The sequence below is a fragment of the Eublepharis macularius genome, chromosome 10 (genome assembly GCF_028583425.1).
Source record: "Eublepharis macularius isolate TG4126 chromosome 10, MPM_Emac_v1.0, whole genome shotgun sequence".
Taxonomy (NCBI): Eukaryota; Metazoa; Chordata; class Lepidosauria; order Squamata; family Eublepharidae; genus Eublepharis; species Eublepharis macularius.
In genome coordinates this window covers 64,176,043-64,194,014 of record NC_072799.1, presented here as the reverse complement: position 1 = coordinate 64,194,014, position 17,972 = coordinate 64,176,043, and the positions used below count along the sequence as shown (strand labels likewise).

The following is a 17,972-nucleotide window of genomic DNA, read 5'->3' as shown; positions in this document are numbered from 1 at the left end:
TCATTAGGTTGATTTTTCCAAATAAGAAAACTTAAACAAGCTAGCACTTGCCAGTAGCACTGAGCAAGGAGAATGTGAGTTGGGATTCTTTTTACTGGATGGTCACTTTCTCTTTAAAAAGACATTTACAAGACATTTACACTCATTTCCTAAAGCAGATTATTATACACATAAAATGATCTGTTTTACTGATTAGTTCTAATCTAATAGTACCTTTGACATATTACAGGCACTTCCATCTTCTCAGATAGCTCAACTTTACTGCCTCTTATTTTTCATCCAACATACATCTTCATTATTTCTGCCTGAAGCAACACATTTTCCCCTCCTTTGTCAAGAACAAAGATTTGATTTTACACATGGTTACTATACTAACAGGTACCTGCTGTTCTTACTTCTCTCAAGGTAGTGGTAAGCCTAATTCTTCATAGTGGCAAGAGGTAGGTAGACAGAAGTAAGTGAAAATGTAGTTAATGTCACAGTTCTAAGTGTTACGGATTGGATTCTATGGAAGAGTTCTGTGGATGAAAAGGATTTCTGTCTGTGGAGCGTATTTCTATCTAATCCCCTCCCTTAGCAGCCTGACACACCCTGAAATGTTCTCAGGGATGCCCAGAAACATCATCTGTTGGAGGTTCTGCAGTGGGCGGGGGGTGGTAGTGGTGGGGATCTGGTGAAAATCAACCCACTTTCTACCTGTGCAAATCCTCTGTGGGGCCCAAGCCAGTGAGCAGAGTTCAGCTCTCAGGATGGGGATTTTAAATCTCCTACCTTCAGCAGTAGCGCCTTGCGTCGCTCATGAGTCAAGAATTCAGAAAGTGCTTGGTCTATACAAAGGGGCTACTGCTTGAAGGTGAAATCGGCAAAAATCAGGACTCTTTTTTGTGCAAGCAAAAGTAATAGTTTGGCTCGAACCAACTGCATACTGATAGCAACTATCCGTCATCAGTGATACTAACTGTACTTTCTTTAACCTTTAAAGGTGTCCTGGAGTGGCCATTTTGGACAAAATTGGTTGTGGTGGCCATTGGATTCACTGGAGGACTCGTCTTCATGTATGTACAATGTAAAGTCTATATTCAGCTGTGGCGAAGGCTGAAGGCTTATAATCGAGTGATATTTGTTCAAAACTGTCCAGACACTGCCAAAAAAATAGAGGAGAAAAATCCTTCCTCTGTTCAGAACACTGAAATCAAAGATGCTGTCGTGGTGCCAGTATCACAGACAGCTACAAACTCTCAGCAGTCAGGAGAAGAAACTGCCTCTGATGTGATGCCTGTTTGATGGAAGTGGCATTTCCCCTCCCTTCATTGAAGAACAAAGCAACATGCTTTCTCCTATCCAGCCACAATAAAGGGCAAAACCGCTAAGTATTTTTTAATGAAGAGCAAACAGAAAAATAACCAGGAAAATTGATCAGAAGAAATTACACGTTACCTCTGGAATGCTTTTGTGAGGTAATTTTGCACCTTTCTGGCTAGGCACAGTGAAAGTGGGCATGAAGAAATTCTAGAAGAGACATAGTCTGACAGGCAAACACAGCAGCACCCTTTTCATTGGCTGAAAAGAACTGTACATGGACATATTACAGGTGTTCTGTTTACAAAGGAAGAAAATCCTTATGTATTTGCTACTATGGTCTTTTGCTAATTATTGTAATCTTGAACACACACTTTAAAGCAATTTTTTAAAAATGATTATTAACTGTTAAAAATCATGTAAGAGACAACATGCATCATAGCACAAATTATCTAACGTCATAACATAATAATTTAATTCTGAAGTGACTTACCCATAGCATCTATGGAAGAGGTTTAGAAGAGGTGTCAAATAAGACCATTCCCAAATAATCATTTAAAGCATATATTTAAAAATGGAGTATTGCAATTTAATGTCAAGCATTTTTCTTGGTCCCCAGTAAGCAGATGTTTCACCTCAAGGCTTCTTTGCAGCTTGGCTTTAGCTTAAAGAACTAAAGTGGTTAAAAAAAAGAATATTCTAGTCACCTCTAAAATTATTCTGCAAAAAGGTAATGTGTTCTATAATCAGTGGCGGTTGTAGACCAGATGAATACGATAGTTCACTGCAAAAGATTGTGAATCGATTTCAGTACTTATTTAATAGTGTGTGAAATATGCAAAGGCTGAGAGATTAAAGCCTGTTCTTTTGTTTTGAGAGATCAGGAATAGAACAGAAACTAAGAAGTCTTGGAAGAGTCAGTGTAGACAGCATGACGGTATCTCTCTTGTCAGTTAAGAGGACACTGGATATATGTGATGTCTTCTATATGGGGATGACTGAGCCATTAAGGGTTCAGTAGTTCGGTTGATACTATTGTGTTTTCAGTATTTTTATGTAAAACTGAAGTATGTCGAATTTAAAAAAATGCACCCAGCAGGAATAAGTTTTGCGAAAAAAATAAGTTTTGGCATCCCCTTTCAGAAATATGTACTTGAAGAAGTCTAAATAATCAGATCCTAAAAGGAAAAAAAGTCAGTCTTATATACACTGTTATGCTTGTTGAATGTATTGTGAATTGTGCCTAAGTAATGTGAGTAATACAAGGACAGTGTTACTAGTAATGGGAAGAGATTTATGTTGGCAGTGGATTAGGCTAAATTGTTTTCAAGGGCCATGTTTCATGATGAAAATTCTAAACCCACAGTAAGGACTTGATCCTGAAAAGATACTGATGATCTCTCGACAGCTAACAAAAGGTAGAAAAGTCAATCAGCATTTCCCTGCATATTTGTATGGATAGTAATATCCATTGTTTTCTTAAGAGTCATGCCTCAGGTAAAAATGTATTAATTATATGCTTAATATTAAGGCAGATTTAACAGGATTTTAAAATGGTTGAGATCATCCTTGACCAGAAGCTATATAACTGACCAGTCGGTGAAATCTTTCATCCTAAAAACATAATTTTATTTTAAAAAAATAAAATGGTTAACTGAATTGCCATCACAAGCACAAACTGTCTGTTGGGTTCAGAACAAAAAGAATTTAACAAAGTCATAGGACAGACCAAGCAAAAGTAGGATCACAGAGTTCAGATCTCTATTAAATTGGATGGTTTGTCTGTCTCACTAAGGAATATAGTTGCAGCAATAACTGGCCTCCTGGGGGGATATTTCTGCCTATGTAAGCACTTCGAGTAAAACACTGCTTTACTTGGACAGTGCGTGATTGTGGCACAATAGTAAGAATTTAAAGTAACGATTGGACTTAAAAATGCAATGCAATTAACACACAGTGTAAGTGTATTGAGACAACCAGTTTTCTAGGTAATAACTTTAGCAATCTCTACAAAATAAAGAGTTTAGATAGGATTGTATGAAGGACTCCAAAATGTTTTTAACTTGAGGAGCCTTTTGAAACATTCAAAGGCTGATTTGTTATGTGTCCCAATGCCAATTACATATTGGATTCGTTCAAAATAACCTTGTACTATGGGGACTCTGTCATGTGTTCACTATAAACCACTAAGGACTTCAAAAAATATCTTACAGTCCTAAAAGAGTCAGCAGGGGCTAACAGAATTAAAATGACAATTTCCAAGAGAAAGAAGTTTGTTTGTTGCTTTAGTGTTTAAAAAGGGGAAAGTATTCAGTATGCTATTTCTGAAACTCAACAGAAGTAGCTAAAACAGCTATGGAGGAATTGCAAGCAGTTTAAAAAAATAAAGGTACAAGTTGTTACACCAGTTGCAGTACTATGCCTTTGGTAGCCCCAGTTATGTAGATCAACCATTAGAAATGTTAGAAGTTTCATCAATTAAGATATGAAAAGTATGAAGATGATACCCCATAGATGATTATGATGAGAATTAGTTAAACAAAAAAGGTAGTGTTAAGACAAAATTTTCAAGAAATTCCTTATAGGACTTCAGGGGCTTTCCCCTCAGGAAGGATTAGTCTGTTAGTGTTACAAGCAGATCTAAAGTAGCCAAATTGGTGCTATTGCTTACATCTGGAAAGCAGCTGATATTGTGGCTCTGAGAAGTATTCGATACACATCCCCATCACCAAATTGGCTGTCAAATTCTGAATCTTGCACTGCAATGCAATCTATGATGCAAATATTTTATTGTGTTTGATTGTTGGACCTACGAGTTTATTACTTGTTTTACCTGGTTCTCTTGCAAAAGAGCGTAAATGCTTTTGTGGGTGACGTTATGTATTAAAAGATATTGGGGTGGGAAAGAAACATAATATAAAATACTAATTGTTGTGGAAAAATGTATTTGTATTAAACAGATGCCTCAAAGGTTGCGGTGATTTATTTGCTTTAAAATGCAACAGATGCTGACTAAATTGCAAACTGTCAGTAGATGGTGAGCATTGACTTACGTTGCCTTGCAAGTTAAATGTAGTCCTGTAGTGTCCTTTTGTTGCTTGTTTACTTACTTCGATCTTGCCTTTTCTTCCCAATAGTGACCCCAAGCGGCTCATATCACTCTGCTCTTGTCCATTTTGTCCTCACAAGAGTAGGTCACCAGCCCACGGTCCTCCAGCCAGGCAGCCATGGCACAGTGAGGATTTGAACCTGGACTTCCCAGACCCCAGTCCAACCCCCTAGCAGCCACCACAACACACGGTTTAGAGCTCAGTTCAGCTCTATATACTAAGCAGTTTTGCATTCACACAAGTTTGCACATAGCCAAGAACATGCTAACAGTTTCTACCAAGATAAGGAGTTAAATGAGAACTGGAGTGAACTCCCTTCGCTGAACAATGATCTGACATACTTATCATGTTTCCTATCACTCTGCAATCCAATAATTCTCAACACTTTTTGATCACTATGAAGTGCAGTCTAAGAGACAGTCAAATATAAAAGTTGTGTAACAATATACCATGCTCTCTAGGTAAACAAGACTCCAACATAACAAAGAGTTAAGCACATTTAACCCAATACTTAAACATGGCCTACTTTTATCCCATCTACCACCCATACCCTGCTGGTTTTATTTATTTACAAAATTATTGTTGTTATTTAAAACATTACTATACCACCTTTTCACCCATATATGATCCCCAAACATTAAAACAGCATTTAAAATAAAGTATACATAAAATAAACAATTCAATAAAAACATACGAACACAGTAAGGGAGGGTAGCCAATAGCGGTTACTGGGGATATGCCAAACAAATTCTTCATCCAGTGATGGAAGACAATGACAGAGGGAAACTGACAAATCTCCCTGGGGAGGGAGTTTCAAATTTTGGCAGCTGTCTAGCCTCAGGTGGCTGGGACACCTGAAGCAGGGCCTCTGAAGATGATCAGAGTAGATGGGTAGGTACATATGGAAGAAGGAGGTCCTTCAGTTATTCTGGCCCCAAGCCATACCAGCACTTTAAATTGGGCTCAAAAGCAAATTGGGAGCCAGTGAAAATGGAACAAAACTGGAGTAATATGGTCCCTACAACCCACTCCAGTCAACATTCAGCCACAGCATTCTGTATCAACAGTAGCTTCCAGACAGTCTTCAAGGGCAGCCAAACAGTCTTCAAGGGCAGCAAGAGAGCACTAAATAAAAATCTGTTAATTTCGTATAAAGCTGATGTGTCCTGATGTTCATGATACCACATATGGCAACAAGGATAAACTGAAGCCCATCTTGACAAACGACTAATCTCAGAAGGGTGTTTCTCTTTTTTGGTTGACACAATTCCTCAAGATAGGAAAAAATGGCTGCCACTTTGGGGGCTTTCACAATTTGATCAGCAGCAACAAACTCAGGAAGAATACTATGAAATTGTCACGCATTTTTCATTTCAAATGATGTAACAGATGAGGATAAAAAAAGTAATTCTGCTCAGCAGTGTGAGGCCTTCCATTTTCAGTTTAATGAGTAAACTGTCACTACCTGAAAAACCCAGTGGTTAAACCTTTGGAGAGTTTGTAAATTTGTTGAAGAACCACCTTAATTCCACTTCTAGTGAGATAGTGGAACGTTTTAAATTTTATTCATGATCCAAAAAGTCTGGGGAGTCCATAGGGGAGTTTGTGGCTGAACTGAGGAAGCTGTCTCAAAACTGCAATTATGGTGCCACATTGACACAGATGTTAAGGAATTGGTTAGTATGTGGAGTAAATGATGAGAAAATCCAGAGCTGTCTACTGTCTGAATCCGCCTTGACCTTTGAGTCAGCATTGATGATGGCTCCAGCTATGGAATCTGACTAAAACTGTTAAAGATTTTGCAGGCACCACCCCTAGACCAGGAGGAGAAGGATCCCATGCAGGGGATGACTGAACATGTTTTGAAAGTTGTCAAAGAACCAGGAAAGAAAAAGAACATTCGGGACTGCTGTTATCATTGTGCTGAATTCCATGTCTTCATGTCTCCGCAATCTGAAGATCTAATGCAAAATGTTACACGTGTGGTCTCAGTACCTACATTAGAAGAGTCTGTTTGTAACACAAAGTAATGGGAAACATCAATCCTTAACTGATAGAATGTATGCAGTAGAAGATGAAAGTCCTGTAAGTGGCTGAAGATGTAGCCTGTAGCAGTTACAAGCTGATTGGAACAAAAATTCCTAAGGTGGACCTACTCACATTACATTGATGTAAACAGGGTCTCTTTTGGAACTAGACACAGGTTGCAATATGACTCTGATGAGTTAAACCTCATTTGAGGAATTATGGCAGGATGGGGAGGCATCGTTATTGTAGCCTAGTACAATTAAATGGAGAACATTTACAGAAGAAACATGTGACTAGGTGGTTAAAACAGTGTCAACTGATGTTGAACCCTGTGAAGACGAAGGTCCTGCATCTGGACCGTGGGTTATCAGGTTTGGGGATCCGGCTCCCAGCCCTCATCGGGGCACCTCTTGAGCTGGCACTGATGGTAAGGAGTCTGGGCATAATTCTGGATGCCTCTTTGTCAATGGAGACCCAGGTTACGGCAGTTGTCAGGTCTACATTCTTTTATCTTCACCAGGCCAGGCAACTTGCCCTCTACCTGTCAAACTGCAATCTAGCTACAGTGATCCATGCAATGGTCACCTCCAGTCTGGCTCACTGTAACTTGCTTTACGCTGGGATGCCCTTGTGTCTGCTCTAGAAGTTACAACTGGTCCAGAATGCAGCGGCACGGATCATGATCAGAACTTCTTTCCGGTCACATATTACACCTGTTCTGCATCAGCTGTACTGGGTCCCAGTGGAGATCTAGATCATGTTCAGAGTTTTAGTCTTTACTTTTAAGGCCCTTAGCGGACAGGGACTAACATACCTGCAGGACTGCCTCTCGCCCTATATTCCCCAGAGGCTGCTTCGATCAGCAAACAACCACTGGTGATCCCTGGCCCCAAGGAGACTTGCCTTGCCTCAACCAGGGCCAAGGCTTTTTCAGTCCTGGCACCTACTTGGTGGAACTCTTTGTCTGTGGAGGCCTGGTCTCAACAAGATCTGTTATCATTTCACCAAGCCTGCAAGGTGATGTTCCACCAGGCTTATGGAGGTTGAGGCAGACGAACCATCCAAATGGCCTTTCCTTAGTGCGGGGGGAGAGAATATGTGCCCAATCCTACACCAATTGCATTTTTAACCACCCAGCCCTGTGGGCTTGAAGTACTGAGACGTAGGATGCAATATGAGCCACCTTTTATGTTTAATGCTGTGCCACATGATTGCTACTAATGTTTTTCATTGTTCTTAATTGTTTTTTATGTATTTATGATGTAAATCCACTCTGAGCCCACTTGCAGGGAGAGTGGACTATAAATTAAATAAATAAAATAAATAAAATAAAGTGATATTGAGGTAACTGTGTCCTACAAAGATGAATGGCTACCACTGGTAAGTTGGGACAGTGGCCCCAACTTACTGAGGAGGGGATGGTTAGCTGATTTGGGTTTAAGCTTTGATGAACAATTTCAGGTTTTCTTCTGGGAGAAAGGATTTTTCTCGGAAGATATTTTATCTATGCACCAAGAGGTTTTCCAGGAAGAATTAGGTGCTATGAAAGGTACGGGGGCAAGAATTTATATAAAACCAAACAGTTCGCCTTATTTTAAACCTAGATCTGTTTCTTTTGCTATGAGACAAATAAGAGAAATGGAATTGGAAACCAGGCATTATAGAGCCTGTAAAGTTTTCAGAATGGGCCACTCCAGTTGTACCCATGTTAAAACCATATGGCTCAGTGTGTGTATATGGAGATTGCAAATCTGGACTCTAATCTGGAGAGCCGAGTTTGATTCCCCACTCCTCCACTTGAAGCCAGTTGAGTGACCTTGGGCTAGTCACAGTTCTCTGGAGCTCTCTCAGCCCCACCCACCTCACAGGATGTTTTGTTGTGGGGATAATAATGACATACTTTGTAAACCGCTCTGAGTGGGCATTAAGTTGTCCTGAAAGGCAGTATATAAACTGAATGTTATATTATTATTGTTGTTGTTGTTATTAAACATGAGTCATGCCTATCAACAACCTGTTCTGGATGAAAACTCAAAGGAATATGTTACAATCAATATGCACAAACGTCCTGTCAAATATCATTGCTTACCTTTTGGAATCCCTTCTGCCCTGGCAATCTTTCAAAGAACCATAGAAGGATTACTTGGAGGATATATGAATCATGGGAACCACAACACAAACATTTATAAAATTTGGCAGAAGTTTTAAACAGCTTTAAGAGGAGTGTTTGTCCCTTTTTGAAGCCAGAGGTGAGCTATTTACTGTCACTTTGGATGTGTAGTGGGGGGTCCTATGATGGATATGTATTTGTAGGGTGCCCATATACACAGGGACAGGAGACCATATTATGAGATCTGCACCAGGCTCACCTTGATTTAGCTAGAAGGTACCTATGGTGGCTAGGAAAGAACCAAGAAATTGAGCATATGGTACCGGTGTGTGAATGTAAGCATCACAAACAATGGAAAAGACGACATGACAGGCAAATGAAGGGTTTTTTTCCCCCCTGACAGGAGATGCAGTATATGTTAAAAACTTTGGCTCAGGTCCATTGTGGATACCTGCTATCGTATGAACAGTGTCAGGCTCAGTGACCTATTCTTGTTGCCTTACAGGATGGAAGGATCATGAAACACATGTGGATCAATTGAGGAGGTGAGTTGTCTTGCCCTCAACATTCCCTAACATTGTATCCAAGCAGCATAAGTATCCAAGTATCTAAGTCTATTGTGACTTAGAACGTTAGCACTTTGCATGATATTGATTTACAACTCAATAAATTTACTTGCTGAATTGTTGACTGGTTCATGTTTTGAGAAGAGGGACCTTTGTATTTAGTTATTAAGATTTGCCTGACAAAAGTTATACTGGAAGGGAACCCAGTTTACTGTTCTGTTTTAAAACGCCAATTTGTTTTACTTTCATGAGTCACTGAGAAAGACAAGGCCAACTGAGATGTGGCCCTTATACGGTCATTTTTCTTCCCAAATCCAGTTATAGTCACTTTCCCCCTCATTAAGAGGAAGAACTGGATTTTTCTTTTTTTACAGTATAACCTTTTATCCACACAATGACCTGCAGAAGAAGCTGAGCTAAAATGTTAAAACATTAAAAATCAAAGCTACAGTCCTGTACACAGTTTGTTTAAATCCTTTAGAAGTCAAATAGAATTTAAGGACCCTGTCTACAGAACTGGAGCTGAAGACACCGAGACGTTTCACCAATAAGTAAATTAGCGTTTGAATCACAACCTCAGCATTGAAAGAGAAATGTATTGGTTGATTACATATGAGAATTAACAAAACAATAATAGTTAACGTCTCGAAAGCAACTGAGCCTGTCAAGGTTTAATTTGCAACATACAAACAAATATATATTCTAATTTCTTTTATTTTAGTGGATTTGTTTTAAGGAACAGTCATCACAACGCTTTTCTGAGATTGTCTCCATGACTATGTCATTCATCTTATACAGCAACAGACTAAGCAAGCTAAAGACATGCTGTGCTATTTCTTTTCACCGTAGGGAATAATCCAACATTAATTCCCACTCCTGCCAATATGCTTTCACTCTTTCCCTATGTCAGCCCTGTTTGCCACCGGCACAACAAACTGTGCAACTGTAACAGTCATTTGTTGCAGAATCTGACGTCACCACAAACAATTCCCAAGTTGATAATGCTGAAAGAGTCCAGTTTTGTAACAAACAAGTGGAGACACTTGACATGTTTTCAAACCTAAAGAACGCTTATGGGCTACCATAGCTTTCAAGCCACAGACTGGGAGTCAGCAGTGCTTAAAAATACTATTTTTGAATTTAAAAATATAACATTGAACTATATACAATATCTGTAATTCGCACCTTGTATTAGCACGCTGTCTGAGAAAACTTAAACTAAATCCAACAGTGTCCTTCTCTTTGTATAGGTGGAAGCATGAGAACTGCTGCAAAATTTGTTACAACACTGTACAAACTCTTGTGCAGGCTTCTGCAAAACAGCACTAGTGCCTGTAGTCATTCTGCTTATGGTTATTTTAGATCGTACCAGTTGTGCCCTCGTCAGTCATACTAGATTTAGCCTGGACTTCTTGCATCTTGCACAATCCTGGATAAGATTTTTTTTTCAACATGTACTACCAACAGGATTTTCCTTTCCCTTAGAGATAAGTTTAAAAGTGTGACTGTGATGGACAGGACTGGCCCCAGCTCCGCCTGTCCTCTGAAGCAGACAATGAGAGCGGCAGAATGCCGGGTCATTGATAGTAGTGTCAGTTGGAAGGGAGAAGAGGAGGGGTTTGTAGCCCGAGAGAGAAAGCAGCAGAAAAGATAGCTGGCTGCTGATCTGTTCTGTTATATATTAAGCATTAAATATATTTATGTATTCCCACTTGTTCCACTCCTCCTTTATATTTTTTCACTGAGAAAAAATATCACACACACACACACAAACAAACAAACCTCAAACACTCTGGTCACGATCAATGGGCCAATGTATCTAAAGTAAATGGTGGCAGACTATATAAGGGAAAGTGAACTCTTTAAGTTCCCTTTCCCCAAAAGCCCTGGGCAGGAACTGGCTGCCTGTCTGGTGGAGCCTCTGGAAGAGGAGAGAAGGGACCCTGCATGGAGTTGGATTAGGGCTGTCTGCCTGAAAACAGAGGTTAGACAGGAGGCAATGTTGTGACTGTCCTTAACTGCCTGCCAAGTCCAAAACCTGTGAAGGGAGGTTTATGGCGGGTGGCAGTGTGGAAGGGATCACAGGGACTTTCCCTAAATTCCTGTAAAGGATCTGCCTTAGCTAACGTCACCAATTTGGTTGTATTACTCAGACTGCAGTAGCATTTAGACAATAGTTCATCTTACATTTTTTTAAAAAAAACTTTTACTTGCTGTTGAAATTCATTCTCAAAATCAGAAAACAATTTATAGAGACATTCTGAATTCTAGAAGAACTGAGAAGCGTCAGAACTACTTTAGGCTCCTTCCAGACTTGCTCCCACACATTCTTGATCCAGTTGCTCAGGGTTAATTTCTCACATTATCGTCTTTTTCATTCAGGAGGGGGGAAAGCTAGGTATATGAAGCATGGCAAACGCAGCTGACACAATTATTACAAAAGAGGGTTATTTGAGGATTTATCAAATGCAACAAAAATGGATGTGAGTGAATGAGACAGCGAGTGAGTGAAAAAGACACTAGGGTTAAACTGGGCATTACAGAGGTAAAATTATATGCAAGTCGTCAGGCCAGAATAAAAATATCAGCATGGGCATGAATAGGAGCTAACATACTCTTCAGCCGTATGTGCCCCCTCAAACTGCTTTTCCACAACTGTCACCCTCAGTGAAACTCTAAGACTAGAAGCAACACCCCGCCTCTTGAGGGAAGAGGGAGGAGAAGAGAGTTTTAGCAAAAAAGCGTTCAGTTTCTTTTTTTGTCCCATGCCTTATCCCCTCCTAAGGATGTATAAATTTGGTAAAATCCAAGTCGGATTATGTCACTGTAACATCTACCTTTCCCTTAACAGCATTCTCCATTACCTTTACAAACTTCAAAATATTAAAAACTGAAAGGCAGTGATGGGAGATGCCAGTGTTTCACACCACAACTGAAGGCCAAGGCAGAATGCTATTTGCATAGGCAGCGAACTGGGTCTTCTGGCATTTCTCTACAAACAAGGCTTAGTCTGGCTCCCGCTGATAACTAAAATGGTAGCTCAGCAATCTGCTTCAGCGTTCATCTTCCACGTCAGCAGGTGTTCATTAGTGTACCTCTGTTGGTATACAGAGCTCCTTTTCGGTTTCAACAGATTCTTTCTCCAACCTAGTACTAAGGGCATCTTTACTTGACAGCTTTCTCATTTTAATGTTCGGCAGCTTCTTAAGATCACCATTCCAATCTCTTAAATAAAGAAAAGACAACAGTTTAAACTACAGAAAGTGTAAAAATTTTAAATGGCTAATAAAAAGGTTGAAGCTGTATCAGAGGAGGACTCCCAGGGGCAAATGTTGACCTTGAAATGAGCCAGGATGACTCAAAACTTCAGATAATCAAATAGATGCTTCCTAAAAAAACCTGTAGAGACAATTTGTGACAATTTGCTAAGCCACAACTTCATTAGGTTTTCAATCATTTGATTGGGGGGGGGGGGGGAATGGAGCAAGATCCTCATTGCTTGGATAAGCATTTAACCACATAACTTTAATTCTCATCAACTTTCCTAGAAGGGAAGAAATCTCAGTTTAAGATCATAACAACAGATATATGGTACAAGCAAAAGGTTCCTGGCGGCTTTAGAGCAGCTATTATGAGTCAGACATGTCACAGCTAACTACAGGTTGTGTCTGGGTTCTACAACCCAACTTTTATTACATGTAATAGGCACGTGTTTATTTAAAAAGTGATACACAACCTACTGGAGAGACACAATGTACCAGCAATTAAGAATGAACAGTAACTCACCTGAAAGTTTTAAGATGCTTGCAGTTCACAATGTCAGGGATATCTATTGGAAATACAATGAAATCCAACTTGATTAGCCAGATACAAGTTATTAATTTGATATTAGATATTTCTAAATGACTATGACGTTAGGGATCCATGACTGCATCCAAGACACAATGTAAAACAGTGTTTCACTCACCTGTAACTGTTATTCGTCTAGTTCATTCTGTGCAGACACACATTGGGACTGCGCTTGCGCAGGCCTGCCTCGGAGAGAGATTTATAGCTTTAAAAACTCCGAAAAGTGGGCGTCCCCGCCCATGGCGCATGCGCCGCTTTTGGCACTCAAACACGCATATTAGGGCGGGGCGCCCATCTTGTCCCTCAGTTCTCCCATGCCGCCTGAAGCAGCTCATAGCATACCTCCTCACAGCGGGGTAGGAGGGAGGGAATGTGTGTCTGCACAGAATGAACTAGACGAACAACAGTTACAGGTGAGTGAAACACTGTTTTCGTCGTCGTTCTTCTGTGCAGCCCCACATTGGGAGTATAACAAGCTACTCTCCAATGGGGGCGGGTGTGAGGAGCTCCATCTCCCTCGGGTACCAAATAGCGGTACAAAGCACTACACATCTTGAACCTTCTCACCGTGCATCAGGTCCTCTCCTTATACAAATAAAGAATGAAGCACTGCACTCCCCACAGCAGCATCCAACCTGGAACCCGCATCCACAGCATAGTGTCTGACAAACGTGTCTGATGAGGACCAGGTCGCCGCTTGACAGATATCTTGTAATGGTGTTCCCCGCAGGAAAGCAGCCGAGGAGGATTGTGAGCGAGTCGAATGAGCTTTGACCGTGCCAGGACATGGCGTGTTGGCTGTAGCGTAGCACCTTCTGATTGTCGCTACAATCCACCGAGACACGGATTGATTAGATGCTGGTGAACCCCTACGAGGGCCAGCATAGCAAATAAAAAGGGATTTGGACCTTCGAAATGATTGTGTTCTATCTAAATAATACAATAAAGCCCTCTTAACATCTAAACTGTGTAAAGCTTTCTCTGCCTCTGAGGTAGGACTGGGGAAGAATACCGGTAGTGAGAGCTTCTGATTCAAATGGAAAGCAGACACCACCTTAGGCGTAAACCCCAGGCTAGGGTGAAGCACCACTTTCAGGGGAAAAAACTGTAAAAAGGGGGAATCCATCCGTAGGGACGCTAATTCACCTACCCTCTTTAGCGATGTAATCGCAACCAGGAAGGCTACTTTCCAGGATAGCAGGGCCATCGGACAACATGCTAGAGGCTCAAAAGGGAGAAGCATCAACTGAGCCAGTACCAGAGACAAGCTCCATTGAGGTGTCGGAGCCCTCCTAGGGGGAAAAATATGAAACACCCCCTTAAGGAATTGTTTTGACGCATGATGTGAAAAAAGGGTCCTGTCATCTACCCTTTCGTGGAACGCCGATATGGCAGCCAAATGAACCTTAACTGACGTGGCTGCTAAGCCTCTATGTAGAAGGGAAAGTAAGTAATCAAATACCCTAGGCAAGGGGCAGGAGAAAGGTGAAAATCCCTGCTGTATCACCCATCCTGCAAAAGCATCCCACTTGTAAGCATACGACTTTCTGGTGGAAGGTTTTCTAGCGTTTAGCAAGATCTCTGTAACCTCCGCAGAGAACCCCCTCGCTACGGGGATAGCAGCCAAGCTGCTAGACTGAGCAAGCTGACATCGTGGTGTCGAAGCCGCCCCCAGTGGAGTAGATCCGGGTTGTTTGGAAAGGGATAGCACCTGCCCTTTGCCAGCCGCCATAGGAGGGGAAACCACTCCCTGCGAGGCCAAAAAGGAGCTACAAGAATGCAATGGGTCTTGTAGTGCCTGGCCCTGCAAAGAACCTGGGGCAACATGGGTATTGGTGGGAACGCATAAAACAATGCGTCGACCCAGGGAATTTGGAACGCATCTCCTAGTGAGTGGCTGTCCCACCCCGCCCTGGAACAGAACAGTTCCGCCTTGGCATTCTGGGAAGTTGCGAAGAGGTCCACCTCTGGGTGTCCCCAAAGCTCGAAAACCGGGCGAAGAAACATGTCGTTGATTGCCCATTCGTGATGCGGTCTGAAGAACCTGCTCAACTCGTCCGCCCTGGAGTTCGAGAGGCCAGCTATGTGGAGGGCCTGCGGGCAGGTGTTGTTGCAAATAGCCCAGAGCCACAGGCGTCTCGCCTCTCTGCAGAGTGTAAGGGAAGACGTTCCACCTTGTTTGCTGAGGTAATAGAGAGCGGTGGTATTGTCTGTCTGCACCTGCGCTACCTTGTCCCGTACCAGGTCTGCAAAGGAAACAAGTGAATAACGTATGGCTCTCAATTCCAGGACATTAATATGCATGTGTGATTCAGACGGGGACCAAATATCCTGCACTGAACAGGATCCCAAATGTCCCCCCCACCCTTGGAGGGAGGCATCAGTGGTCAAAATGACCTCGGGCGTGGGAGTTCCGAAGGGAACCCCGAGAAGTAAATTGGAAGGGTCTCCCCACCATCGTAAGGATCTAACGATTGAACGTGGAATAGATAGATTTCGTAGTTGAGAATCCGTGACCGGGTTAAAGGCCCGGATGAACCAATTCTGCAACGGCCTCATAAAGAGGCGTGCAAAGGGAACAACCCCTGTCGAAGAAGCCATAAGGCCCAGCAATCTTTGAACGAGCCTTGCCGACTGGAACCGTTTGGACTCCACTCGCCTCACTAAGGATTGGATTACCCGTAGTCTTTCCAAGGGGAGGAAAGCTCTCGCTACAACCGCATCCAGGGAAGCCCCTATAAACTGAATGGATTGCGAGGGTTCTAGGGTAGACTTTTTCCAGTTAACTAAAAGGCCCAATTTGGAAATAGTAGTGATCGTGAGGTGTACATGTTGCAGCAGGACTTCCCTAGAATGGTCTACCAGGAGCCAATCATCTAGGTATGGGTAGATCGTGCAACCCTGAGCTCTCAGGAAGGCCACCACCACTGCCATGCATTTAGTGAACACTCTGGGGGCTGATGATAACCCAAAAGGTAACACCGCATATTGGAACACCTCGTCCCCATAACAGAACCGCAGATATTTTCTATGTGTATGATGGATCGATATGTGAAAGTAAGCGTCCTTGAGATCCAGGACCGCGAACCAGGAATTTTTCTCTAGATAATGAATGACACTAGAGAGTGTTAACATGCGAAACTTTTCAACTTTAATAAACAAATTCAGTTGTCGTAGGTCAAGAATCGGTCTGACTCCACTGTCCTTCTTCTCTACCAAGAAGTATCGAGAATAGAACCCAAACCGGGAGTCACTGGTAGGGACCCTTTGTATTGCACCCTTCTGTAGGAGTTCCGTGATAGCGAGTTGCAGTTCTTGTGAGGGCAATGGTGAACTCCCAGAAACAGACAACTGAGGCATATGCTCGAAACGTAAACGGTAGCCATATTGAACGATGGCCAGAACCCAGGAATCAGAGGTAATTTTTTCCCATTCATGAAGAAAGGGAGACAACCTGTCCAGAAACAAGGACGGTCGTTCCGAGGCTAGGTCGGTCAGTCAAAACCCAGGCTTTTGCGGCTGGGAGAATTTTGGTGACTGCGGTTGATTCTGCTTGGTTCTGAGGTGGGTAGAACGCCGAGAAGAACCCCTTTGATAAGCAGGATACGACTTATACTGATGGTAATGATGGTAAGGTTGGTAATTGTACCTTGTATTGCGTTGATATTGTTGACGGCCCTTATATCTGTATTGCTGCTGGTAGTGGGGCTGCTGTTGAGTAGAGATGACCCCTAACGAACGGGCTGTCTGCCGGTTGGCTTTCATTTGGTTCAGGGACTCGTCAGTTTTTCAGAAAATAATGAGGTGCCCTCGAATGGGAAGTCCTCGATCTTACTTCTCTTGTCGGGGGTCAATGCCGTTGATCTCAACCAGGAATGATGGCGAAGCACTACTGCAGAGGCCATAGCACGAGCCGAGCAATCAGCCTCGTGCTTAGCTGCAGTCATCTGCTGCTTGGCCAGTCTGGAGGCTTTCCCCTGGAGGATCCGGAATACAGCCTTCTTGTCTTCCGGGAGGTCTGCAATGTACGAGGAGAGTCTACTCCAAAGAAACAGGTTGTATGACCCCATAGTTGCTTGATAGTTTGAGATGCGGAAGTTTAGGGCTGCAGAAGAGTATATCTTCCGTCCCAGCTGATCGAGTTTGCGCCCTTCCTTATCGTTGGGTGAAGAGTATGAACCGTACTTGTTCTTTGACTGGGTTTCTTCCGTTACAAGAGAGGAAGGTTTGGGATGGGTAAAAAGGAAGGCACAGTCAGATTGTTTCAGCTTGTAGTAGCCTTCCACCCTGCGAGAAGTCACCGGAATCGAGGCCGGTTTCTCCCATACTCCATGCGCAATGTCCAGCAGATCCTCGACCGCCGGGAAGGCGACTGTTGAAGAATCCGAGTGTAGTGCTTGAAGCACCTTGCTCTTAGGTTTGGACGAAGAGCTGGAGACGTCTAATTCGAGGGCTCTAGCCATCCTCAACATTTGCTCAGTGAACAGTCTGTAATCCTCCGAAGGCGAGGATGAAGGAGGCTCGCCCACGGTTTCTTCCGGGGGTGGGTCCGAAGCAATGTCGGATACCTTTCCATAATGAGACACAGATCCGATGTCCTCCTCCGAACCCGAGCCAGGTTCCATAATCACGGACAGCTGGTTCCTGGATGCGCTCGGTTCCGCAGACCGGTGGCTCTGATGTGAGACGGATCCGGGAGGAGGTTGGAACGCCGGTGTGGATTGGAGCCAGGTCAAAAAATCCTGCCAGTTTGGTTGTTGCCCCTGGTACGGAGGCTGGTGTGTCCAGAAGGATCCAGGAGCCTGATGTGCTGGGGGGGCCGGTGTCTGGGCCGGCCAAGCATAAGGATACTGCACAGTCTGAAACTGCTGCATTTGCGGTGGGGCCAGCATGCCTGTGGTCAATGACGTCTGAGCCATAGACCTGCGATCTCCGTAACCTGGACTTGGATCCGTAGCGGAAAAAGCCGGTTCCGGTTCCCCCAAACACGCCTCCCCTTCGGTATCCTGA

The 17,972-nt window shown here is 42.8% G+C and overlaps 2 protein-coding genes across 3 annotated transcripts in view; one reads left to right on the top strand and one right to left on the bottom strand.

The window, feature by feature from the left end:
* MARCHF1 (membrane associated ring-CH-type finger 1) overlaps positions 1-4,395 on the top strand; it is a 201,956-nt gene extending 197,561 nt beyond the window's left edge. The window contains exon 8 of one of the 2 annotated variants that reach the window (XM_054990186.1): positions 983-4,395. In XM_054990186.1, coding sequence (XP_054846161.1) covers positions 983-1,284 — 302 coding nt within the window. In that variant the 3' untranslated portion in view covers positions 1,285-4,395. The remainder of the gene's footprint in view (positions 1-982) is intronic. The other variant, XM_054990187.1, reaches the window with a different exon arrangement.
* Positions 4,396-9,809: 5,414 nt separating this feature from the next.
* The window catches only part of TMA16 (translation machinery associated 16 homolog), a 31,313-nt gene continuing 23,150 nt past the window's right edge, over positions 9,810-17,972 (bottom strand). Inside the window, exons 6-7 of the mRNA XM_054990654.1 lie at positions 12,900-12,942; positions 9,810-12,338 (exon numbers count right to left, since the gene is read on the bottom strand). Coding sequence (XP_054846629.1) covers positions 12,200-12,338; positions 12,900-12,942 — 182 coding nt within the window. The 3' untranslated portion in view covers positions 9,810-12,199. The remainder of the gene's footprint in view (positions 12,339-12,899; positions 12,943-17,972) is intronic.